Source organism: Clinocottus analis, unplaced genomic scaffold (genome assembly GCF_023055335.1).
Source record: "Clinocottus analis isolate CAN_PGR_092001 unplaced genomic scaffold, fCliAna1.0.p SCAF_7, whole genome shotgun sequence".
NCBI classification, from domain to species: Eukaryota; Metazoa; Chordata; class Actinopteri; order Perciformes; family Cottidae; genus Clinocottus; species Clinocottus analis.
In genome coordinates this window covers 15,142,693-15,169,900 of record NW_027176229.1, presented here as the reverse complement: position 1 = coordinate 15,169,900, position 27,208 = coordinate 15,142,693, and the positions used below count along the sequence as shown (strand labels likewise).

Here is a 27,208-nt window from a genome sequence, read left to right as displayed (position 1 = left end):
ATGTGCATGCCTGTGATCACATATAAACGACGTGGAGCAGCTTTTCGGGATTCACAAGCCTTTTGGAGATTTAGATTTTCCGCTTTGTATTTCTTTTGTGGAAAATGACCATCAAGAACTTCTCAATTGAATATGATGCCATCAACAGCAAAAACACCTTCACAAATGGAGATACTGTGAATGGGAGAATCATCGTAGATACTTCTAAGGAAACCAGAATCCAGTCGCTTGTTTTTACAGCAAAAGGAGAAGCTAAAGTCAGATGGAGTGAACATTATGGACAATATCAACATCATGTGTACTGGTCGAATGAGAAATATTATGATGTCAAACATCATATCTTGAGAGAGGCAAGACAAGACGGTAAAGTGTCAAAATAACAATTATTCATTTTAGACAATGATTCAATATTATCATACTGTTAGGCCTTACAATATATATTATATTCCAGGCACCGAGGTCGTTGGTAAAGGAAGACATGTGTATCCTTTTTCCTTTAAGATTCCTGACAGGTACCAGTTCTTTACTTTGTCTTCTTTAAAGCAGACATTTTACTTCTCTCAGGTCATTTAATATGTGTACTCCATAGGAAAATCCCATCAACCTTCAAATCCTGCATCGGTAACATTGTTCATAAATTGACGGCAGAGCTTAAACAATCAATGAAGCTGACAAAAAAGGCAAAGACCCACTTTACATTTGTGTCCAAAGCAGACATGGATATTCCCGGACTTATGGTAAGAAATTCTTCTTCTAAACTGCAACTATTTAATGACGCATATTGTCCAAGCAGAAGAGAGTGTTCTGATCTGTGGTCTGTTGTCATAGGATCCTCAGCATGGGTGTAAAGATAAATCTGTCAAAGTTTTTGGCTCTGGAAACATTTCAATGGACGTTCACACCAAACGAATGGGATACAAGCAAGGTAATAATGAATCCGTCACCTGATGAATTTAGATTCAGAAGCCTTTCCTTGTTCAGTAACCCGACACACACCTCCCATGGTTAATTGGAAATCAGGTATTTGTTGACTGAAGGATGTTTTCCATTACCTTCATGCTTCATCAAGGAAGCACGAGTTACAAACTCGTTTGGTAAGAATTCATTCTTCCCTAAACTGCCGGGAAGTGAGTGACGCGTCAAACTGTTTGCTTGGTCATGAGAATGACCTCATGCTGGACAAAGAGAGCCACATTCATTGAGGGTGCAGCACTTCAATATACTTCAAAACCCAATCCCATCTACCTGTGCTGCTCTTTCTCCTTGAGTACTTGGGCTGAATGTAAACTATTAAAGGAAGAAAACATTGAATCTTTAGCCATTCTTCCGCCAACTCCTAAAATATTTCTTTCTAGAGAGACAGCTAATTACCAACCAGCGTGCAAGCAACACGGTACACATCCGTACGTAAAGGGTGAAAGGTGTGGGGGAGGCTTAACCTTTTTTAAATCTGAATGATTGTTATATAAAGCTGTAAATCATAGCATGTTATAGGAAAAAAGCCCAACAATGCTGTATTTGAATGTATTGAACACCATAAGTAATATGCAAATGAAATATATGGTTTGGTACATGAAAAAATTCAAACGTCACAGATGTGCCCCGATGCAGATTTTGGAGCCTTTGGCTAATTGGTCTCTGTACTAAACCCTCTCTAACTCTGCTCCACTTTATCAAAATCAGAGAATGTTCATGCGTTGTGTTTTAGGTTAGTTGGACCTTACAGCTGCATCATTTCAAAGAAATAATCATCCTGAAAGTCCTTTTTTATTCTAGGCGGACCTGAAATGTTTTTATTTTTGTATGTGTCATCTTCATTTACTCTTAATCAGTAACATATACTGATATTTAAACATTTCTTAAAAATCTCACGTGTAGCCTTTTATTATAACATTATTCAAATAGCCCATGGTTGCAGACACACACCTTTTAGTTTCGGTATGCCATTTTCGAGGAAAGGGCAAATAAATAAATAAATAAATAAATATATATAGCCTAGTTTAAATACAGGATCAACAAGTTTAAGCTGTGGTGCAAGTAGTGTCCTTTAATTAAACTAACAGGTAAATTCAGCCATAGGAAGAGGGAAGTTGTATCAGCACCAGCATTATTCTCCATAAACTAGGCAGAAAAAGAATCTTGTTAAGGGGCATGTGTATGTTCATTTATTTATATTACTTGATTTTTTTCATTTACCATGTGTCTCTTGTGTGCACTGCTGCTGTAATCCTGCAATTTCCCCACTGTGGGACTAAAAAAGGATGATATTTTTTTAAACAAACCTAAAGGACACATAACAGTATGTGATGGTGACACTGTTTGGAATTTTTAAACAAACACGTTTGTGTTACTAATCTGCTAATATTGGCCAATATTTTGGTTGAAACTGTTGTGCAACATTCTTGCCATACCAAGCAACACACTTCCATCAAACTGTCACACCCGGTCTACAGGAGCCTGAGCGTAACATACGGACGGGTCTCCCCACCTCCCAAATTAGTACCAATGCTGCAGTTTATAATGAACAATGGTTGTTTATTGTGCATTGTGCACTCTGTCTTAAATTCTTCAGTGTGAGCCTGACCCAAAATAACAAATCTGTACAAGTCACCTGACTTTCCTCGTCCACAAAAGAACATACAGGTGTCTAACCTAGCTCCCTACCCAAAAAAAACAAAAGAAAACATGGTAAACAAAAAGGGTTTCTCACCCCTAACGACACCCTTTCTAATGCAACACCAAAGAGTCTTTGCTGTGCAGCTTGCCCTGGTTGGAAGCTGGAGTGAGAGAGCCCGCCCCCACAGGTTCCCACCCAAATACTGCTGTCCAATAACCTGCAATGAAAAAAAAAGCACAGGGCAAGGCAAAACATATCACAGCACCCCCCTCAGGTGGGGAGGTGAACAGTATTAACATGAGGCTTTTTCTAATGACCCTGTGGGTCATAATAACTTCACTATTGCCATACTTGATAGTAGTTTTAAAAAAAATAGCTCACTTCTGTTTGTAATTATGATTATATAAATACTAATTTAGGCAAACAGATAAAAATCACGACATAACAGCCTGTAATGAGCTTTTGCTCTTCACAGATTGAGTTTCTGTTTAATGTCTTCGATAACAGCATAGCACGTGTTTCTGTGCGGTTGGAATGTGGGCAACCTATTGTCTTTCATAGAGAAAGTCACTGCATGGGGATACACATTATCCTAATGCAAAATTGTAACTGCTATCAAATACTGATTGAGACTACAAATTGACCAGCTTTCTTTTCCCCACTTTCCAGGCGAAGCTCTCCAAGTCACAGTGGAAGTGGGCAACCACTCAACCCGTTCAGTGAAGCCTAAATTCATACTGTATGAGAAGACGAGCTTCTTCGCCCAGGGTCGCAGGAGAGTTTCCACAAATGAGATCCTTAAGGAGAAGATTGAGTCTGTTGCATCTTCTGGGAAAGAGACTGTGACCAAGGTGATCACCATCCCCACGGAACTACTGCCCTCCATCTTGAACTGCTCCATCCTCAAGCTGGAGTACAGGCTGAAGGTAAACTTCATTATATCGTGGTCAAAAGCTGTGGAAGGTAATCCCGTGTTCCCTCTTTCTGAGCCCTTCAGCCATCCAGTTCATATATTGATTACAATGTAACAAAGGCACTTATGCCATGAAATGAAATATACAAAATGACAAATGGACCATTTTTCTTCACTGACCATAAAATGACTAAGGAAATACTAAAAGTAACTTGTTAATAGGCAGAGCACCAAAATGAATTCCAAACACCAGACAGAGAGACCTATTTTAAACAAAAAAATACTTAAGAAACAAAAGAAAGACCCAATGACTAAACCATATTAACACAAGTGTCCAATTATGAAATCCAACAAAAATTAATCTAAATATCAACATTTGGAGACATTTACCACATCCCTCATTCATAGTTGTAACAAGGTCCAGTTACTTCTTTAGTATAAATAACACAGCACTATGGTATTTCATTGGTAATGGTCACAGACCATCTGGCAGCAATCACCCCTGGTCTTCCCTACTGCTCTTTTAATGTTGGGGAAAAGCAATCAGCATCAGCTGAGGGCAATTAGGCCTCATCCTCTGCACCTGTCCCCTGAGCCACCCACAACCACACCCTTCTGCAGCTGAGCATAACCATGCCCCCACCACCACAACAGTGTTTGTCAAGAGTCCATTATGCACACAGTATGTAATACTGTAAGACATTCTTGTGATATAAAAACAAATCCAACAATATAACATCAGCAATGTTTTTCACAGATCTATCTAGATCTCAAATATGCTGCGGATCCAGAGATCAAGCTCCCTATAGTCATTCTACCGTCCTCTGGGGTCCCTGCTACAAAACAATCATCTGCTGCTGCTGCTGCTGCTTTTGGATTTGAAGAGTTTGAGGACAAGGACCAAGTCCCCTGGAGCACGACGCCTCAACCACAACCAGCACCCCAAGCTGCGGACCCCCCACCTCCCTATGGAGCATATGCTATGTATCCTCCTCTTAGCAACTATGCAAGTGGACTGTAAATACACCACAGATATGGCCGTGCCTTCATTTAACATTGTTAGATTCACGATGGACTGTTCCTCTTACTTTTTCTAAAAATCTGGCATCTATTACCCACAATGTGACTCAATCGCCAACAGTTTGTTTGGAGATTATCTTGAGTTTAACCTTGCTCATGTTTGTTTGTAATATTTGCAGCTGTGTAATTTAAGACGCTTTAGATAAAATGTTTTTCTTCTTTTGTGATAATACGGCTGATTCTAAAAATAGTGATATATATATATATATATATATATATATATATATATATATATATATATATATATATATATATATATATATATATATATATATATATATATATATATATATATATATATATATATGTATGTGTGTGTGTGTGTGTGTGTATATATTTCTAGTCATATTGGTACCAACATTTGAATTTATATGTATATATATATACATATATATATTTTTTTATATATATATACATATATATATATGTATATATATATTTCTAGTCATATTGGTACCAACATTTACATTTTTTATTTAATTGTGAATTTACCTTTTTATAATGTCAGGGTTATGTGTACTTTTTCATCAACCGTTGAACATACTTAATGTCGAATAAACTTATAGTAACACTGCACATAAATATGTATTATGTATATGTACAAAATTATACATGACATGATTTTCTTAAATAGTTACTTGCTATTATATTTTCTTAACCTTTTGAAAACAAACCTATTTTCTTACAAAAATGAGGTGGCTGTATATTCATACCTGTACTGTATATATTTGCATTCGGCCAGTAAAGATGCCTTAACTGTAGCTTGCATTTCAACTCAAGTTTATTGATGTGTCCAAACCCACAGGGAAATTGAAATGTTTTGACTAACTTTAATGGTATTACTATTTTCCACATCATGTATGTCAATATTTTGCACAAATTCAATTTCAAAAGAGAAGAATGAGCCTGCGGCGTCTCGCTGCTAACAGAGTGTGACCATGCAGATTGCCATCACTGGAAAACAACTGCCCTCCATCTTGATCTGCTCCATCATCAAGCAATGGCAAGCAGCATTCTCTGATATCAATAAAAAGGTTGAGGAAACGTGGACTGACTTTGAATCTGTTTGCATTATGCAACCCTTTTAGCAGATGCAATTTATTTTTACTTTGACACCAAGTTGTTCTCGATGTTTCTTTGGTCCAATCTCTCAATTTATTTGGCCTAATTTAGCCTGCGAGGCTGCCGGCTAGAGTTACCTGTGTGAAAGTGACACCTGCAGCCCTTGATCACATGGTGTGACACCGATACAGCTCTTGGAGAAGTCCACTGCTACAGTACATGAGTCAAGCTCGCCTGATCGTTGCTCGTTGACGAGAGGCCTAACTCCCACTGACTTTGTCAAAACGTCGATAACGTCAAACCTGCTTCTAGTACATGTAGAGGAATTATTTTGCACAAAAGGAGGATCGTCCAGTTTTTACTCCATTACTTTTGGAAAGGTTATTTGTCGACTCATGACTGTGAAGCATCTCTCGGTGGATTACAACAAGGTGAATGAACAGGGCACCTTCTCTCCCGGTGACACCCTCTCTGGCAGGGTGACAGTGGTGACCAGCGGGGGAACCAAAGTGCAGTGTTTTTTGGTCAAAGCCAAAGGAAAAGCTAAAGTCACATGGCACAAACAAGAAGGACAAGCCACAAGGACGCACGAGGACAAGAGGAAATACTTTCATTTTGAGCATATTTTTATTCAGGATAAAAACAAAGGAGATGGTTAGTATTGCCACACTGCCAAAAAAAGAGAGCATAAAGCTTTTGAATTGAATGATGATTTATATCTCTAAGCAATTAGATGAATGTGCATTTAACAAATACATTTATTTTCGTAAGGTTCAGAAATCATCCGCTCTGGGAGAAACGTGTATCCATTCTCCTTTGTCATTCCAAATACGTGAGTGTGGAACATATATTTATTATGATATTTATAATAAACACATTTACCTACCAGTTGGTGAAATAAAATAATCTTCATTATGTATTGGGAATATTTGCTTTCAGAGATATGCCTTCATCTTACGAGGGGAAATGGGGCAAAATAACATATAGTTTGCAAGCACAGCTGACTCAGTCGATCTGGCTTGTCCACAAAACCAAGACTGAATTCCCTTTTCTGACCAAGTCTGAGTTCCCCTTTGCCTCCAAATCAGAAATGATAATCATCGGACTAAAGGTATGAAAAAGATTTGCCTTTGTACTTGAATCCGGTTTTCTTTTTCCACATGTGTTCAGGTTTATAATTACACTGTTATAATATTCATCCATGAAGCTAATGTCAGCTCAAAATGGTATTTAAAGATTCGGCTTCTTGACGGCATACTTTTCAATTAGGAACAACAATATGCAACCAGGATTTCATTTTATGGATCTGCAAAGGTTGTTATGAATGTTACCTCTGAAAAACTGGGAGTAAAGCAAGGTAAACAGATTTCTATAGATATTATGTAGTTTTTTTCTGAATGGTCCTAACAAGAACCTTAATAGTGTTATTTTCTTCCTAAATATACATAGGTGAAGCAATGGTAGTCTCTGTGGAGGTACTCAATGACTCTGCACGCACAGTAACACCCACGTTCTACCTGTGTGAAAAGCAGACCTTTGCTGCTCAGTCAGAGAGGATTGTACACACAAATGAAACCCTCTTTGGGACAGGTGACCCCATCGCAGCAGAGACCAGTCAGTCCACAACCAAAGTTCTGAGTATCCGTCCACAACTTCACCCAAGCTTCTTCAACTGCTGCATGATGAGGCTCGAGTACAGACTCAAGGTATGTACTCAAGAAGAAAGAGAGAGGAGAGGTTGAAGGGGGAAGCCCTCATGGCTTGCCGGCACACTAATGATGGTTACACGTTGAACAAAGAGTCGTATTACAGCCCGACCTGTTCGGTCCTGTCTCCCGCGTTCACAAACGGATTTCTGAAAACCAGAGAGCGAAGCAGTCGTGCTGCAGAATGATCAGTGGATAAAGTACAGAACAGTAATGTAAGTTTTGTTTCTTTGGTTGCAGGTCCGTCTTGATGGCCCAAGAGACGCAGAGATCAAACTTCCTCTGGTCATTCTGCTGGGTTCGACAAAACCACTTCAACAAAAACCAAAGCGATCCATCTGGTTTAAAAACCTTACAATTTAAACATATTCAACAGATCAAAAGTCAGTTTTGTTTGCCTTGTTTCATGACAAGGAGCAACAAGACTCAAAATAACCACACAGAATAATTGAAAATTAAATGTTTAATCTGCTTTAAATTCAGTTCAAACTACCTCACATGCCTGTCGGCTCTCTTGTCCACTAGATGGAGATGTGTGTCACGAAGTAGCTGACTAGTAATAGTTGCTTCATGTGAGTGTTTGGACTTAAAACCAAGTTCTGATCCTTTACTTAAGGAAGTAAAAGTTCCAATACCACAACATAGAAATACTCCATTACGGTCACATCTGTGAATGACATATTCCTCTGACATTATAAGATGAATTCTGACGGATCAATACATATAGCATGTGACGCTTGTAGCTGGTTGAGGTGGAGCTAGTTTGATACTTTATACGCAGTAAAGTAATGAAGTTTAATGGGTAGAAAAGAAGAAGGAAAATGTAGTTCTTTGACACCAATTTGTACACCTAATAATTATATGTACGGTACATTAAATAATACATTTACTTAGTTACTCTCTACTACTATAATGTAGAATTTTGATGTTTGGCTAAAAAGTCCTTTTCATAAGATGTAGTGAAGGTGAAGACTTCTTCTGTGTGACATACTAACTAATTGTAATCAATATGAATCATTTACAGTTAATGAGTCATTTGTCATCACAATCATGAGTGTTGGGAATGAACGTTCATACATCTCAGCGCAGAGACAAACAATGACTCTGAGAATAAGAAAGAATCAGATGTTGGGTGTTTCTCACGCTCATCCATGGACTGATTTTGCAACAGAGGAAAGTATTGAACAAAGGCACATTCACAATTTTAACAGTACATGTGTTACCCAAGCAGCAGTTCTTAAGTGAAACCAGGCCCATGTTCTTGACAGAGACTCAGAGATCTTTCACTGCCCAGGAGGGGAAACCATGTTGAGAGCTGAGTATTTTATGGTTGGGATCCATCCTGGAAACATTAGATCTGGCTATTGTGACACCACATAGCCCACAGCACACCCACCTACCCAGAGAGAGAGAGAGAGAGAGAGAGAGAGAGAGAGAGAGAGAGAGAGAGAGAGAGAGAGAGAACAGTGTTTGGTTCTGACGCACAAATAAGTCTTCACGATTTCACGTTCAGCCCACAAAACAGAGATTACTCACGACATTAATAATACAAAAGCACAAGACTGACCAACAACAGGCTTCAGATCTTTTTAGGTGCACATGCACTCTGCACAACTGTTGTTGGAAATACAAAATGAAGTTCATATTTCAACTCACATTAACTACAATTGACTTGTTATTGTGTGTTACTTGAGCCAGTTACAAATTGTATTAATATTTGAGTGGAAACACATAAAATGTAATTCAAATCAAATGTCAAACAGCTTGTATATATTATTTATTGTAAGTATCTGTAATACATTTCTAGTATAATTACCATGTGGGGTAGGACTGACTGACAGATATTGAAATAATTCAGCAAATGTCGGAAAAATGTCAAATACAGGGTCTAAAAGCTGTTTAATTGAACTTCATAGCGTTTGGTTTTAAGTAGCACAGTATGCAGTGTATATAATAAAACAAACTAAATCTGCCTCCTACACATGTGTGAAGATATCTGCAAAGCAGCAGCGTGTTCTTCAATTGATTAGAATAGTGACTTTCAGAGTGATTCGGTTTGATGCAGAACATACTGAGACAAATTCCTTGAAAGGCTGAATCCTACACCTGCATGAAGACATCTCCAGAGCAGCAGTTTCATGTCATTCTGTTCATTTTTGGCTGTAGCGGAGCCTGCCTGGTAACCAGTCTGGCTCTGTGTACAGTGTGCAGGCTGTCAGCCAGCCAGCTCCCTCCCTACGTGCACGCACACGCACGCACACACGCACACACACACACACACACACACACACACACACACACACACACACACACACACGAACACACACACACAAGCACACACAGCTTGGTTTTGGAGAAGGGGAGGTGTGGCCTTTGGCACCTCCCACCTCCGTAGCCAGAGCTAGCACCATGACAACCGTGCGGGCCTGCTGGCGACTCCCTGTCTTCATCGGCCACGGTTGCCATGGTAACTCCCCAAAGGGGCTCCCGCAGATCAGCGGGATGGCCGTCCAGTTGACTAACCCTCTCCCAGCTGGAGAACGGCTGAGAGAGCCGGCAAGAGAGAGGAGTGAAGGGAAAGGGAGGGTGTAGTGTGTGTGTGTGTGTGTGTGTGTGTGTGTGTGTGTGTGTGTGTGTGTGTGTGTGTGTGTGTCTGTGTGTGTGTGTGTGTGTGTGTGTGTGTGTGTGTGTAGGATGGCACAGCAGAGCCTGAGGAGGGAGAGAGAGAGAGCGGGAGAAAGAAGAAGAGAGACCTCAGAAAGAGGAAAGAGACACAGGAGACGGCTAGTCGAACCTGCTGAAGCGGCCCATCTCTGCCTGCATACAGCCTGATAACAGTGGGGAGAGAAGCTTTGATGACAATACACATGTTTAACGCTGGTCACAAATATTTCTGAATTCAATTCATTCCTAATTGCTCCTCTTTTGGAACAGCACGGCCAGCTTTGATCCAACACCCTTCCTAAACTAAACGTGCTGATTCAGGAAATCAGCAAATGAATGTCCTCACCCTTTTGTCTTTCTCTAACTACTTATACATGAAGATTATTCTATCAAAGAGTGGTGTTTCTATCTTCTTTTTTGAAATCAAGTCAGTGACAAGTATCACATTTTGAGTTGGGACCCAGTAGAGCAGGGCCACAGATGGCTCTGTGCAAGTAGTGCGGTTGGAGAAAGAGATGGCATTATGAGGTCCGTTTGCTGCAGAGTACTGAGGGGCTTTTTCTACTCTCTAATTGCTCCAAGCTGTGTCCCCTTGAAGGCCCAGAGACACACAGATTTTGGTGTGTGTGAAGGACCGTGAGCAACCAAAGCTGAGCTTCCTTCAAACCAGTGTAAATTAATTTGAAGCTCAGATTTTATTAACAAATTAACGATATTATCCCTGTTTGATATAAACTGTGGTGATGTTATCTATGCTTCAATAACACACACACACACACACACACACACACACACACACACACACACACACACAAATGGCGATTCAGTAAAGTACATCATGATGAATATTTTATTTTGGAAAAGGAGAGAGATAAACTTCCCGTAGTAAACATTTTCTGATCTAATGTAAGTGCAGAACAGTTTGATTTCTTCTTTTTAATATAAAATTGTTTCTCATTATTTTAAACGTATAAAAAAGTGACACATGGCAATTCTGTCATTGTTACAGAAGGCAAGTTGCCAAAACATTCTATACTAATTCAAATAATCTACAGTTTCTCAGGTTTTTTCTCTATTATACGTGCAATAATACTTCTATCCTAAAACTAGTTCTACATAAAGTCTGTGACTATATTGTGCACTTGTAGTGGTAACCTTTGGAATTACAAATAGTTTTACCGTTTAAAAAAATCCCTTGACACAAGTTGTTCGATTACAGAAAGGATATAAAAACAGAAAAAGCAGTTTAATGTTATTTATGAAACTCAGAGAAGCACCCTCCCCTGCATAGGTGGACGTTGCATATCTTGCAGCCGAATACACTTTCGTGACGCAGTCCCTTGTTGGTGCAGTTCCTGCAGCGCCGAGAGCGCTCCGACATGCGCTCTAGGCGGTGTCCGTACTCTATGGGGGAATCTGCGTGTCTCTTGCGTGCCGCCCGCTCCATGCCCCTTGCCCCTTGGTAGTCTCCGATCAGCTGCTGCGCCAGGCGCACCCGGAAGTGGCGCTGAGTGAACTGCTTGCCGTTGAAGCCCGCCGGCGCCGTGCCCCCTCGGCTCTCTCTCAGGATGATGTAGGCGTTGACGATGCACAGATTGACGTAGAACCACAGGAAGTAGCGCCACCACTTCTTACACGGCCTGCCAACCTGGTAGCACTCTCTCAGCTGGTCGCACAGGTCCACGCCCCTCATGTTCTCCTGGTACAACAGCAAGGGCAGAGGTCGAGGCACACCGAAGGACAAACTCGAGCAGTTCATGCTGTCACTCTCACCCTCCCCGTCTGTCTCCAGCTGCGGCCCACCCGGACTGATGCCCACGATGCCAGGGGCAGAGTTGGTGGAGAGGCAGCTGACCACCTTGACGTCCCGTGTCACGGTGGCCACCAGGTTTCCACGTTGACACTGGTAGAACTCACCCTGCGACAGCTTCCCGACGTTACGGGGGCGCAGGACCTCTGGGTAACCTCTGCGCCCCGGCTGAGTGGGCCCGCAGGCGTACAGTCCGTCCCTCAGCAGCCGCTGGAGGAGGTGCACTGAGGTGAAGAAGCTGTCCATGAAGAGATGGTGGTACTGCCGCTCCAGGCCACGCACAAGGGAGGTCACTACCTTGTGGCTCAGGGAGGCCGCTGCCTCGTCTTCACTGGACTTGCCAACGTATATCTGGGCCCGATGGCAGTAGCCGGTGCGAGAGTCACACAGCATCCACACGGTCAGCCCTTTCCTCAGGGGCTTGGAGGGCATGTACTGGGTGGGGGAGAAACGTCCCTTCATGACAATGGCACACTTGTCTATGGTCAAACAGCGATTGGGCGTGTATGCATCCCACATGGTGTTCTCCACCACATCAAGGAGAGGCCTGATTTTGAAGAGGGCATCATACCCACGCTCTCCACGCACAGGCTCCGTTTCACGGTCACACAGCTGGAGGTACTGGGTGAGCTTTTCAAAGCGCCTGGCCGTCATTGTTTTTTTAAAGCCTGCATTGCCTATGAAAATGTCACTGGCCCAGTACATGCCAGTGTCTGGAAGCTGATTAATGCCCATAAGAATGTTCAAACCTACATACGCTTTCATCTCTCTGACATCAGTAGGGTGCCAGTGGGGGTCTGATTTTCCACTCCTCCTTTGCCGATAGAGGGCGTATTTGTTTGTTTGTTCTACCATGTGTTCAAAAAGAGAATCTGGGAAGAGTATCCGGAAATAGTCACGGGTGTCAGCATCGTCCCCCAGCGAGTGCTGAGGGCCGCTGACCGCGGAGAACGGTTCGATTGAAATTACCTGATCAGGTTCACCCCAGAAGTCGGCAGAAGTGCAGTCCTCGTCCGAGTCATCGTCAAAGCTGAAAAAACTCCTGCGCTCCTCCTCCTCCAAATCGGAGAAATCAATATCCGAATCGTTCGAGGTGGTATCAGAGCAGTTAGTGGAGGTAGAATAATAACAGTCCTCTGCGTACTCCTCCTCGTCGTGCTTGATCCCATTACTACCAGTGACCAAAATTATGTTGCAGCCTCCTTCTGCGACGAAGCTGCTGGCCGCGTCTGCAGGCTCCGCCGCCGCCGCCGCCGCGGCTGCTGCTGTGCTCGTGAATCCATTCTCCCCCTCGCCGTCCTCCTCCTCCCGCACTTCGTCTTCCTCGTCCGAGTCTGGCTTTCTGTAAGGAATCTCAAACCACTTCACATCGGCCGAAAGATTAAGCGGAGAGTCCTGGCTGTCGCACACCGTGGTACTTTCTGGGTCCGCGCTAGTTTCCAAAATAGTAAAAAGCTCTCTCCCTTTTCTTGCCGTCGCCATGTCGGGGTATTAAAGTGCCCCTGCATGAGTCTTTTTATGTATATTTTTTCAACATGGAAAAATAATCGCACAAACCGGTCATCCGAAATGAACTGATGTGCACTTAACGGAAGCCTCTTCTCCAAAACTTGCTGGTCGTGGAACCTATGCGGCGTTTATAAGCTTGATTCTCATTGTTTCCGCTCCTGGTTTTTCTGGGCTTTGTAGCGCAGTGTGGCCGCAGACGTCAGAAGCTGCATGCATGTCCTGCTTTGTAGGGCGTTTTGCGACTGCAGCTGGTGGGGTTGCTAGTTCGCTAGGCTGGCAGATGGCCGCTTGCTGTTCTAATGCCCGCTGGCATTCACCACTATCAATAATCTGGATAGCCATCTCTGAGGCCGTGGAGATACAGAAACCACTGCGTAAAATCTAAACATAAAGATCATATGATGTCAATCAGCTGTCTAACCAACTAACAGGTTGGAAGTGTGGAAACTTTCTAATAGCTCATGTATGCAACACAACTCACAAACTGGAGCTCAAATGTCATAATTTCGCCTAGATATCTGTGGTTTTAAAGTATATTAAGCGAGGTGTGTATGCATTATGTAAGGAAATGCTTAAGAGGCACACAACAGGATTAAAATGAAATGATTGATGTTTCCACATCACACAGGACACCTTGTTCATCCGTTTGCTAAACAGACTACACACTGAACTCTGGCAGAGAAGCAGCTTGTTCATTCATAAACATGCTTCTTCCCTCTGACAGGTTCCTACATGAATCTGAAGCCCTATAGGCTATTGTGGAATTAGGGACCTCCCTCTATTTTATGAATGTGGGCAGATACTCTTGTGTTTTACTCCAGGGATGAGGATGAAGGGTTTCCAGATTGATTGATCCAGATCATTTTCTGTGTAAATATTTACAACCAAAAATCCATTATGTAATCCACATTTCAAAACAACAATTAAGTCGTGCGTACGACCTGTAGTCGTACCTGTTTTCATTAATTGATAGCAGAGGCTTCCCTCAGGTGTAACCCCCTGAGATAAACACAGCTCTAGCGTTTGGAAAGTGAGGGGATTGTACTCTTCTAATACTAATCCAAATGAAGTATAATGAGATCTATTTTCTCTGTTGATTGATGTAGTGTTGTTAGCCATACATAAAGCACATATTCAATCACTTCCATTAACAGTGGGCAGGGAAACATAAATCAAGAGGGATTGACCTCAAAACAACAAAACTCCGGTTGTGGATTCCTCGCTCACTTGGGAGGAGGCTGGTTAAGTCATGTCTTCACTTATGGGGGGATGGGCTGCAGGAAGGGTCCTTCCCAAATTCTTTTAGCTGTGGCCTGAGTCTACATGGCTGGCTGAGCAATGGGTTGCTGCCCCTAGGCCCTGCAGCAGAGGCACAATTTATGTGTCCTTCCTCACTAGCTTATTGCACAGATTCTTGTTGTCTCAGTGGTATCATATTGCCTGCCTGAACTACAGGCCTCACGGCCGTTTGTATCTCCAGAGAAGGCACTGAAGCTGTACGAGCAGTGTACACTGGGAACCAGTATGTTGGAAAACAGTGGAAAATAAGGGAGGCTGTGGACCTCCGATATCCAGCCCAAAAATAGAAGTAAGGGAGAAAAAAAAAATCTCACTCCAGCGTTTCCAGGCCCCTGGAGCAGAGCAGTACTGCAGCAGACCCCTCAGAGACTCTCGCGGTGGGGTGGAGAGACGCCGACCAATGGGGGCTCAGGCGTTCAGTGTGTATGTGTGTATCTTTGTGAGTGTGTGTGTGAGCGGCCAGCTCAGCTCCTCCACAGCTCAGATCCTTTTCTCATGGATGAGTTCAGAGATGGTTTCTGTGTGTGTGTGTGTGTGTGTGTGTGTGTGTGTGTGTGTGTGCGTGTGTGTGCCAGCATGTGAGCAAATGGTGCAACCACTGCAGCCCCTGCTGAACACAGACCAACCCTTCGCTCATCTTTGTCATTCCATGACACAGTGTTTGTTGTGTTTGTATGTGTGTGTCTGTGTGTGTGTGTGTGTGTGTGTGTGTGTGTGTGTGAGTGTGAGTGTGTGAAGCGTATTAATAGTGATGTCTTCTTCCACCGCCTATGGCATCTTTAGTCTTAGCTGATGTGATTGGAATTGAGAAAGCAAATCATAAGCAACGTAGTGGGTTTGCTAGTAGCATCAACTTGTTTAAACAGAAGGGTGATCATAATCTGTCACATAACTGGTCAAACTGACTCTGACAAAAGAGTATTTTCTATGTAAACAAATATGTGTTTTCAGGACAGCCATGCCATGAATTTGTTACATTGAGCTAACACTATTACCTGTCCAAATGATCAAGCGATACTGTAATACTGACCTTGAAAAACACTCACCTGGTTGCCCCGACACTTTAGGCCACTATGTCACACTGCCCTCTGGTGGTAGTTAGAGCAAAGTAACCATTCATCAGCACTTGAAAGTGTTTCAATGTGTGTTTTATTCTCATTATCAAAGTCTGGTATTATAGTATATTCAATGATAATAAAGAACACATTATTTAGATCATCTCTGGTATAAAGAAAAGAAGCCATACTTACACAGAAATATAGATGCTGTAAAGATCCAGCGTGTACAGAGGCCAGCAATCGCCCACCAGTGCTCTTGTTTGTTAGTGTTATTCATACTAATATCCCAAATGATAACAATGACAATGAACAGTCATACAATTATAACAGAGAACAGACTGTTTGTTCAAAGGCAAACAGGCCTTCTTAATTATGTATCTGCTGCATGTAAACAAAACAAAAAAAAGCAAAAAAAAAAATCCTAAACGCAAACAACCAAAATCACATCAGAACTATGTGTTAGATAGGAATAAATACTTTGGTGGTAGGCAACAGGTTACGCTACAGAGCAAATATGTATTCACCTATAACCACTAGATGGAGATATAACACAGAATACAGAGGGAGAATAGAATAATATAATATTATAATATACCTACTCAACATTATGTTTTATGCGTTTTTTGTGCTCACAGTTACTAACAGAGCAGTGGATTAAAAAGATTTAATGAAAGTGTGTCTCTCAGCCTCTCACACACCAACCCTGAGATCTGACTTGCAATTGGTTGTCAGACCACATGTTCCTCATTATGCCTGTCGTGCTGGACAAGCACCGACAGACCCGTCTGTCAGTGAGACTCGGGTCTTGGCAAACTAGCTGAGCCTCTGCTGGTTCTTGTCTCGGCATAATTTAGCATGTGACGTAGCTTGATTCTACAGTAACTCATCCATTCGTCTTTTTAATCATTCCAATTCTTAGGTGGTGTGTTGAGCTGCCAGTTGAAGACACATCTCTGTTCTGACAAAGACGAGGTCAGGTAGGTGAGTTTAGAAAGTGAAAATTGAAAGTATACAAGACAAGAAAGTTAAACATGCTGACACCTATAGTTTGAACTGCTCATGCTCAGCAGATGTGTGTCTTCCCTGACGGTGCCCTCTGTTAATGAAGGTTAGAAAAGTTTAAAGCCTTACATGTTGAGAAACAAACTTCAGTGAGGGAAACTGTTCTATGTGAACTTACCAGCTGATAATTATTGGTGTATGAGTTATGAAAGATTGTCCCTTGAGATGTCTCCCTATGCAGGAAACCTTTAACACTGTGTTTCCAAGTTCCAAGAAGTGCTTTGCTACTTTGGGAATCACATTTTGCCGTCAAACTCTTGCTCCGCATGGGTGGCATTGTTCTTGTTGTTCCATAATGACACATCAAAGACCACAAAATATGGCACATTTGGGGATTGTGCAAAAGGGTTTTGTCTGCAGCATACAGAGAAGGACCCGGACCCTTTTGAGATGGTAATAAACAAAAAGAACAACTGTTTTGAAGAATATATCTGACATACAGTATGTTGTATTTCACACCTCTGGAAACTGAGTAACTATTGATTTGAAACATGATGAATGCTATGTAAATATCATTGGCTCATCCCAGACAGTTTTCTGTGCTGCTGGGATTCTTATTATAAACAATAAATCATCTGTTCATCGGGAGTTTTGCTGATTACCAAAACTGTTTACATGTTGCCTTTAATTTGTTCCAACTGGCCTGGATGGGAAAATATCAACAAGTGGATTGTGGGTGTTGCGTGCAGTTATCTATGGGTACAATGCCTTTATTTTGCTGGCGGGCATTTGCAACTCACATGGAAGATCCACAGAGTGTTGCACTAACTCGACATCCAAGGTTCATTCACTTCTTTTCCAACACCTCGAGACAACACAGGGACAAAGCTATAAGAAGTGTGTGGAAGAGCATCTGGCTGATTCTTCATAGTTATCATTTTTCGTGAACCTAAACTTCATGGGCCCATGATTGACTCTCGCTGGTCTTGTATTTCAGTGTAGACATATGCAGTTCTTCATTCACAGACTTCCACTCACTTAAAGCTTAACCAATAACATGATACCAGGGACATATATTGCTCACAAACCTCTAGCACATTCATGACAAATTCATTTATAACCACTGAGCCCACATGATGCAATCGATATGCTGTGAGTCTTAATGCAATTTTAAATCTGCTGTAAGGAGCAGTCTTTCCTTTGATATTTAAATGCTGCCTCTAGCCAAAATCTGTTTTCTGCAATGTGCACGGTCCGGCACTGGACTGACAGAAAGCAGTTGATCCACAACGATTCAATTCAGCTCTTCAATACTGTAAAATACTGCTTTTCCTATAATCAAATAGTCCTTTCTCTTGAAGACCATTACAGTCACAGTTGCATTTTTGTTGGGTTTCTCTGTTTTGCTCAATTAGACTCGATTCGGAATCCGCCTCACCAAATGCTAATGCCCAATTAAATGATCTATGATGGGAAGCAAAGCGCGTCATGCCCATCCCACTGTCAAAAACAGTTATTGTGCCAATAAATAACTATACTACTTTAGTATTTAGTATAATATAAACTAGAGTCTAGTTTATACTATACTAAACGAAAATAATTAGGAAAATCTCTCTTTGTGTCTTTCTTTGTCCTCTTGAGAGTAAATCAATGGATTCTGTATTCTTGTTAATACTGCCTCCTCATGTTAGAGCAGTGGAGAGAGGAAGTGACCACATATGGACCTTGTTACCGCATCCCTTGATGCACACTCCAGGTCATAGAACAAAGGTGTGTGTGGGGTGGTGTGTGTGTGTGTGTGGGAGAGAGGGACACTTTACGAAGGCCTTTAATACTGTTGCACAACCTCCCCTACTCTTCTAAAGTATCTTTCCTTTAGGTATTTACCTTTGTTAATTGGTCATTTTTATTGCTATTAGCCTCTCTTTTAAAGATGAGGAGGACACAGTCCTTTCAATGGAAATGACTAACTAACCTAAACATCCTCACGACTTCAGCAAAGAAAAAAAATCAAAGGTAATCATCTCAAAGTGATGAAGCAAACAACCCCGTGCAAGTGTTTGGGTTGAACACAAACTATGTCCTGGGCTCTATATAAACCTGAGGTGACTATTTTCACCAGTTATTATGACTTCAACGTTTCCCGTGAGAGTTAAGAGTGAATAAAACATCTGTCTGCAGAACTGTTTGTTTTAAGCTGTCAAGCAACACTTCCTTAAGTAACAAATTACAATATGAGAAAGTCTTTCATGTATGTTTCTCAAACTTGGCTTTTTTAAGTTTCATCCAGGAAGTGGCATTGTGAGTTAATTTGTTTATTTTCTACAACAGGGCTATAAATCACAGTTGGTATCTAAAACTAAACACAAAGACACAAGAGGCGTCTTAGACTTTCAATATAAATGACTGAAGTAAAGGCACATATTTGTTCTCCTACTGTTGCTGTTGTGGCATCACGGCAGAGCGCAGAGAGCTTTCTACGAGACATCATCTTCCTCTCAGCCATGTGTCAGAGTCAGAGTCTGACACATCAGGAGGGGACAGAGGAGCCATTGTAGCACTTTCAGTTCCCACTTCTGAAAAACTTGTCTCATCTAGGCAAACAATATTTGTCTCCCTTCACTTAAGCACATGCAATATTAGCTAAATTGTATTCTTAAACAAGAACAGCATAGTCATGAAGAGTGACACATTATTTGTGAACTGACATCCTTTCTGGCAATGACAAAATGTTGAGAATATGTGGTGGCAAGCACTTTGAACTGCTGATATCAACCTTTTTGCTGTGGATTTTGCTCCTCACTTAGCAATTTGAACCACTTTTTCTTCTCTAAATTGCATACCAGTCACATCCATGGACAGGAAACAATGTGTGTTGGTTTGGAGGTTCAACAAAGCAATTGGAATCGTAGCGCGGAAAGAAGTTGTGCACAGTGTGGAATAGGACTATATATCTGACACAAAGTACACCTGATTTTATCTGTGGTCCAGCAGTAACATTGGGCATCCTAAATGTGTCTCGATATAGCTCAGCTTAAGATGCCATGTAATGTGCATTGAGCTTGAATATGTGCGTTATTTCAGTCTTTATTAGTGTTTCCTTAAAGTACAACATCAAGAGCCTTTGTAAAGATATTTATTTTTGTGCTTTTTTGTTTACAAAAGGATTTAAGACTGCATCCATCGTCAATATTAGATTTTACAAATACTACACTTATTAACGCTTCCTAAAACTTTAAATCTGTGTCAGTGTTGCTTTAACACTTTGGATAGGACACACAACTATTCTTCTCATGAGGCACTTTTTATCCAAGCAACTAGACATCACTTCTCCATTTCCTTGCTATCTTCCTCAGTATGAACACAGTTGAATGGTCGTGGCCTCTGAAGATGCATTTAGTCTTATTTCCAGGCAGCGTTACTGCTGTGACCCTCATATCTGTGGTATGTGAACCGTTTACTTCAGTCACTGCGTTTGTTTTGGGAGTGAAGAGCGTACATTCTGCAATATTGGAAAGAAAATGAAAATTGGCTGATAACTCATCCTCTTGCTTGTGGGACCTGACAGATATGTGTTGACAAGATTAATTTTGTGGATAATTTGTCCTCCACAGACAAACAGTTTTAGGAAATACAGTATAAATAAAGTGAGTGGTGTTTGTAAACCAATTTGTGCGCATGGGTTAGAGTATATCTCATTTATAATTTGCATAAATGAGTCATCATCATCATTATTATTATAACTATCTTAGTATATGGCTGAAAGACACTTTTGTCATCGCAAAATCAACTGTTGGATCGAAAATGTTGAAACGTTGAAACAATAATACAGTAAGAGTAACTGATGCAGTAAGAGTAACAGATGAGGAAAGAGAAACTGTATGAGTCAGATATGGAGTACAGTGTCCAAATGACACATTACCTTTTCTTTTCTGGAATAATTTAATGTAAAAAAATCACAGCCAATATGCTGCAGAAAGTCACTCCATCAGTCTCTGCCGAGTAGTTTAATTACTCAAACCTCGAGTTGTCTTTTTATTTCACTAACTCATGTTAAACATGATAAGTGGAGCAGAGAAATACAATGTTTTCAAAGTCTTGCAACATTTAATTTTCATCTACTTTCTAGTGCCAGACAATGACTCGCAAGGCCTGCGTCATTAAGTCAACTTCTTGTCTGCCTCTCCTGAAGCTCCGTGTGCTCCATGAGACATTTCCAGGTTGCACAACCCTCCACATGGAGTCCATGGAGGGATGGAAGGAGGTGCCATCTGATCCCTTGAATGTTCGGACTTCCGCCACAACACTGAAACTTGTCCAAGTTATAATTAGTGAAGGAAGCGAGATAAACTATCTCTTACCTCCATCACTGCCTTCAGTATAAGAGCAGGAAGGAGAACTATCAAAACCTGGATGTTAATTTGAACCACAAGTGATATCAATGAAGCTCTGTAAAGAAAGTCTTGATTTGTTGAGGAAGCTCAAGTCCGTTGGTGTTTGCTGGAGACCCCTTTTCAACCAATCACCTTTGCACCTTTCTTTTTGCATTTCCATCACAGATCCTTTATCAGCATTACCGGCACAGCCTACACATGTAGGCATTATGGTGTTAGTTTGTCCCTAAAACCAAAGGAGTTGGACTCATTGGTAAATGTATAAACATGCTGATTGCATTAACTTTAGTACAAATAAGTGGCAATATTGTATCTTAAAAGAGGAGATCCACCACTTATTAAGTATGAAAAATTTGCCCCTCTTTCACCACCTACCTGTTTGTTAACAGAAATCAAACAGCCTCAGATAAGCAAGACTGCTGCTACTCAACAGAGAGGTTTGTATTCGGCAGTGTGAGTCTGTTTGTGTCCACGTCATCGTTAGCATTTACTGAACTAATAAGTTAAATGTGAAAGACCAATAAATAAAATCAAGTGATATGACACATCGTTTCTCTTGAAGTTTCAATCTGCCTCATGAAGATGTTTACTCTCTAAATCCATGCAGAGCTGTGGCATTGTTTGAAATCTCTGATATAAGTGATTATTCATATTATAAGTTCTCAATTTGAGGTTACACCCACAAACGTGGCTCTTGAAAGAGCTCTTTCAAGCTAGTTGGCATGTTTACTTTGGTCAGATGTGCCTCAGCACAGCTCTGTGAGTAGCACTGCTGTCATGCCTGTTACTGGGCCAGGACGCGCCTGGTGACGTCTACAACTGGGGCTGGGTACACTATGAATTAGTCCCACACCAACTGTAATACTGTACTGCCTCTTCTTTTTTTGAGACCAGTAAAACAGATAAAACACTACAAGTCATTTAATGTTAGAGCAGACAGAGAAAGATACACATGTCCCTGCAGAGAGGATCATAGACTAATGAAGATGCTTACAGATACGCTTCTTGTGAAACTGGACAAAAAGTGAATTGCACTGTCCATATGATATTGAACTGCCCTCTATATTGTACTGTGCAACTCAGAAATGACCATAGTCCATGGCCACACTCACTATAATACTGAACAGCCTTTAGACAGAAAAGGTGTTGCAGTTTAATGACTGGGATGATGATTTGTCACAACACTACTCAGATGTACTGACTACCACAAACGTCTATTGCGGTCATCGGGGAGGACACTTGCTAAAACAATAGGATCTCACAACTCCTGAATGAGCCTTTTCTTTTCCAACCAGACCACTCCTTATCCTTATCTGACGTAGTTTATATGATTTAATTTGACAACCAAAAGTGCTGCGGGATCAATCAGGTGGATTCATCATGATTTGATTCATGTGTAAAAATTATTGGCCACAATATCCATGCTTTGTAATGAACATTGTGTGCTTTTGTTTGCGCTGTGGAACAATGAGGATTGTTGGACTGAATGCTTGATTAAGCAACTGGTGTCAGGACATGAGAGTTTCTTTGTTGTTTCGCCTGGCTCTCTGTCCCCATGCCCAGCTCCTTCTCACTTCCCCGGGCTCCGTGCGTCTGCTATCATTTAGCCATCCAACAGATGCCCTCAGTTCTGCTCTCCCGACATCCCTTCCCACTTCCAAACCTGTTGTCATTTCCCTCATCAGCGCTGTCTGGCTTCGAGATGAGCAGTTCTGCGCAGAATCGATCGCCGGCGATTGACGCGCAATGCACGCCGGGTAGATTTGTGTCCAACTTGCTCCCGCCGACTTGCTGCCGTCGATTTTTGAGCCAGGCGCTAAATCAGCCCTCCACAAACTGCCTGGCCCAGTGCATGATGGGAAATGCCTGCCTGTCGCCACATCAGAGAGCTGATTGGCTCTTCGATCTGACAGGAAACACCACATGTTGTAGAAAATCCTTATTTTATTTTATGTGTAGCTGTAATACTTAACGCTTTTTTCAGGCCGGAAAGTAACCTGCTGCCACTAATGTAACCGAGGGTTTTGTCAGGGCGTCGACACTGTGTGGTCATAAGAAAATAAGAACACGATGCTCGTTTGTTAAGCCAAGTCGGCAACTTCTTTATTATCGTCCTTTCCTTTTTTTTCCCACCACTAACGTTTCTCCGCACCTCTCATTCCGTTTTTCTCCTTCCAAAATAAAAGCCCCGGAAACACCATACAATAGCATACGATACAAAATCGTATTTATACAACACATATCAAAACCAGTAGTAATGTATTTCACAGGCAGACATAAAAACCACAAAGGACGCTGCTACACACACACATTTCGACATGAATATATATTCATAATCACATATGAATAAATCCAACCGTGATCTGTAAACTACAAGTAGCCTAAATAGCGGAACTAACAGGAAGTCGTTTTTTTTCTGTGACTTTCTGTTAATACTTTAAAGGCAGCTGAAAACTGTCCGACTTCATCACAGTTTCTTGTCAAGGCCTCAGCAGCGGCCTCCTGCTCACGTCTGGATTCCAGGCGCAGCTCTGACGAACAAGCGTAATGATTCACTCGTCAGCCACGCTCCACATATACAAGTTCTCCTCTCTTTACTCTCTGTCAGAACATTATCACCGCTAAGCAGGTTCTTGTTACCTGCCTGCTACCTATCTGCCTGAGTGTTATTTGGATCCTGGAGGAAAAAAAACCCACTAAATTCATCCTAATTCATCCTGCTGCTTCTTTATCTGTCTGCATTTGAGTACAGACTCATGTTTCCCTTCATTGCCATTTGTTACATTTAGAAAAGGAGGGTTGTTCACAAAAGAGCTGTGTTGAATTGAATCTCCACACGCTCACTATTGTCAGATATAACAAGTGCAAGCTGTTACAGTGTTGTTCCTTCGATTGCAGTTCCCGTGCTAGTGCTGAGAGATGAAGTAGAGAAGTGCTCATCCCAGCTCATGTCTGGAAACCAGCCTGCTGGACTCGGGTGGCCGGCTGAACAGCCAAAGTTGGTCTTCCTGGAAGTGAGAGAGCAACTTAAACCTCAAGGACACACTTCCCAACACAGACTCACATAATGTGGAATCCTTGCAAGGCAAATGATGCAATTTAGAATAATTTTGACAATGATACACACCATAATTAAAATGTCACATAAAGGATACCTGCAAGGCTCAAAATTATAAAGCTTTGAGTCTAAGGAGTGCTCAGATTTAAAGAGAAGTGATTTGAATTTTAATTGATTCTTCTGTTCGTCTTAATTCAGGCAGTAAGCATCTTAAAAATTCATAAGTTTGTAATTGCAAACACAAGAATCAACATTAAAATGAGCTCCGGTGAAGACTAGGACGAAGGCAAAAAAACATCTTTGAAGTTTGCAAAACAGCTTATTTGAAAAATAGCACAGATAAAACACAGACTAAAACCAAGTTGTTAGGATTGCCACACTTTTACATGACTTTATGTGCCAAATCATCAAAGAGTGAATGAGAAATGGTGACTATGTCCACACACAAGAACCTGTAATAACACAAGGGGAGTAATGATGGCAGAGCACACAGGAACATCTGAGGGCCAAATTGTCACATCAGGACTAAGCTCCGTCTCATTTATTCCTCGGCATAAAGTCAAATTTCAATGCATCCACGTTTTTACTCTGGGTCATCATTAAATCAGATCACAGTATCTCCATTCATCTATTCGGCTTTGTGGAAGTGCCTTGTTACGCAGAGACAACTCCTGCTTTGGGCTAATGAGCATGAAGTGAGATGTCCTATGAACAAACTGCAAATGCTACCATCAAAGGAGACATGCGGTGCTCCACAACTTGTGGCCACAGGGAGCTGTCTGCAAGGACTAAGTTTACATTTTTCCCATGTTGCCATAAACTTTCTGGTAAAAGATTACATGTGGAAGGAGTTAGAGTGACCAAGAAGGCCTGGGTCTCAAGGTGAGTAGTGTACAGTGTACATGTTTAAACTCTCTAATATGCCTTGATGACCCAGACTTGCCCGACAGAGAGGATATTGGTGTCTTTCAGCTGGCAACCTTATTCTTGTCATTTGTTCCCTCAAAGGCTGAAAACAAAGGTTGCACTTTCATAATGAGGAAGTGCGGACAGAACAAAGGCTTTACAGCAGGAATGTGATGTCAAGCATTTTTAATCTATAATAATGTGGCCTTATTAATCCTCTTTGTCTAAAGATGACTTTGAGGTTGTGACTGAAACCAGAAGCAGCCAAAAGAAGGGACGTGCCCTTCCAGGTATCAGTGAACTAAGAAGCCACGAGCTCCAAACTAAATAAATAACCAAGCAGCAGAATATGGGGTCATTGGGAGGTTGGCACACCGAGATTCACCAATGCTATAGTAAGAATAGTAAATCGACCGTATACGTGTACGGTGCTTTTTTTAGTCTTCCAACCCCCAAAGCGCTACATTCACCCATTTACACATGGGCTATCATGCAACGTGACACCTGCCCATCAGGACTATCTCATCATTCATAATCATTTATACACCAAAGAAACACCCTGCAGGAGCAATTTGGGTTCAAGTATCTTGCACAAGGACAGATCGACATGGACTAGCTGAGCCATGGTTCGAACCGCCGATCCTGTTCTAACACTAAGCCACAATCGCCTCAAGAACTGATCCACTGAATTCATCTTTTTTTTCTCTCCTCTTTTTGTGTCTCCCTGGCATTATCGCTATCTTTCATAGCCTCCAACAACAAGTGTAGTAATTCAAGCAGGCTCTTCTGATCTTTTAAAGAGCCACAGTCTGTTGGGAAACTGAGGTCTGCTCAGTGGGAGATTGGAGAGACTTTATTAGCCTGATTGCCTTTGAAGTCCTCAAAACGGCTGCAAGAAACTCTCCTGCCTGATCAGAGGAGGAAAGAGACTACGAGAAAAATGAGAGAAATTAGAATAATGTTCTAATGCTCTTCTATACGGATGGTGATGTACATAACATGAATTAACTTAGATGTAAGTAATTGGATATTATTGCAATTTACAGTGTGGAGCCACACAAAGAACATCACAATATACAATTATCTGCTGGAGGGAAATTTGCAAATGTAAGCAATTAAGGAGCATTTAATATGTCATTTTCAATCATCTAGGAATCACTTTCCATCATCACTACACAAACAAAAATGCTGTTTCAAACCCTTCTTCACAGTTTAAGGAATACAGTTCTCATGGATGGAATATTGATTTACTTATTTAATAATACTGTAGCAATGTAAAACTGAATACTGACACTGACAAGAAAGGGGACTATTTTCTAAGCCATTTGGCCTCCAGCCTAATTCTGATGAGCCAACTTAAATATAAAAATCAGAACACGCACCAACTCCTTTCTGAAACAACATACGACCCCGTTGAAGTCATTGCAAGTGCCCACATATTAAGGCAGATTAAGAATAATCATTTTGATTCAAAAAGTTAAATAAAATAGTTATTCAGTTTGACTGTCCTCAAAAGGCTTTTAAACCCAAGAGTCTGCGGCTTCCAATCATCTATTTACTTTATTTTTTGTAGGGTTGTTCTTTTGCTAAAATGACTCAATATGTTCTCAGGGCGGTTAATAGTTGCTGGGATCATCCGCTGGAGGAAGTGACTTCAGTTCTTCCACAGTTTCCCTTTCATCTTCACCCAATCCATTAGCTTGCTTCATTGGCTCAGTGATGTCCCCTCAGCCCACCAGTATCTCTGCTTCCCAAGATAGAAGCAGATGACTGAGAGCCTCCTGCTCCTCTGTCTCCTGTGTCTGCGTCACTGCCTGATAATCCAGACTTTACCGGCAGCCTTCACTTGATGCTTTATCTCACCCTTGGCGCGCCAAAACAGATGCAGCCCAATATGGGACCCATGTTCCCTAACAAGGGACTCCGTGTGGGAGTGTTGGGATATGGGCACTCATCACTGATCAGAGTATCAAAGGTGAGTGTGTCAACATGTCTCCTCCTTTATTTTAATCTCTACCACACAGACGAGGGAAATGTGTGGGCGATTGTATTGATCCACTATGGCAACGTTTTTTACCTAATTGGACGCTTAGTTCAGATGTTCTTTGAAGGGAATACTTTAATCACAGT

At 41.5% G+C, this 27,208-nt stretch overlaps 2 protein-coding genes and 1 pseudogene across 2 annotated transcripts; 2 read left to right on the top strand and 1 right to left on the bottom strand.

The window, feature by feature from the left end:
- Positions 1–4,563, top strand: LOC137779178 (arrestin domain-containing protein 3-like; annotated as a pseudogene).
- A 1,504-nt stretch (positions 4,564–6,067) lies between these two features.
- LOC137805202 (arrestin domain-containing protein 3-like) lies at positions 6,068–7,741 on the top strand. The gene is made up of 6 exons (XM_068605008.1): positions 6,068–6,326; positions 6,444–6,504; positions 6,612–6,783; positions 6,942–7,029; positions 7,122–7,378; positions 7,619–7,741. Exons 1-6 carry the CDS (start codon positions 6,068–6,070, stop codon positions 7,739–7,741), a joined length of 960 nt encoding a protein of 319 aa, XP_068461109.1.
- A 3,164-nt stretch (positions 7,742–10,905) lies between these two features.
- LOC137778923 (piggyBac transposable element-derived protein 4-like) lies at positions 10,906–13,617 on the bottom strand. The gene has a single exon (XM_068566292.1). The coding sequence runs from the start codon at positions 13,332–13,334 to the stop codon at positions 11,295–11,297; it is 2,040 nt and encodes a 679-aa protein (XP_068422393.1). The 5' UTR covers positions 13,335–13,617; the 3' UTR covers positions 10,906–11,294.
- Positions 13,618–27,208: the final 13,591 nt, after the last annotated feature.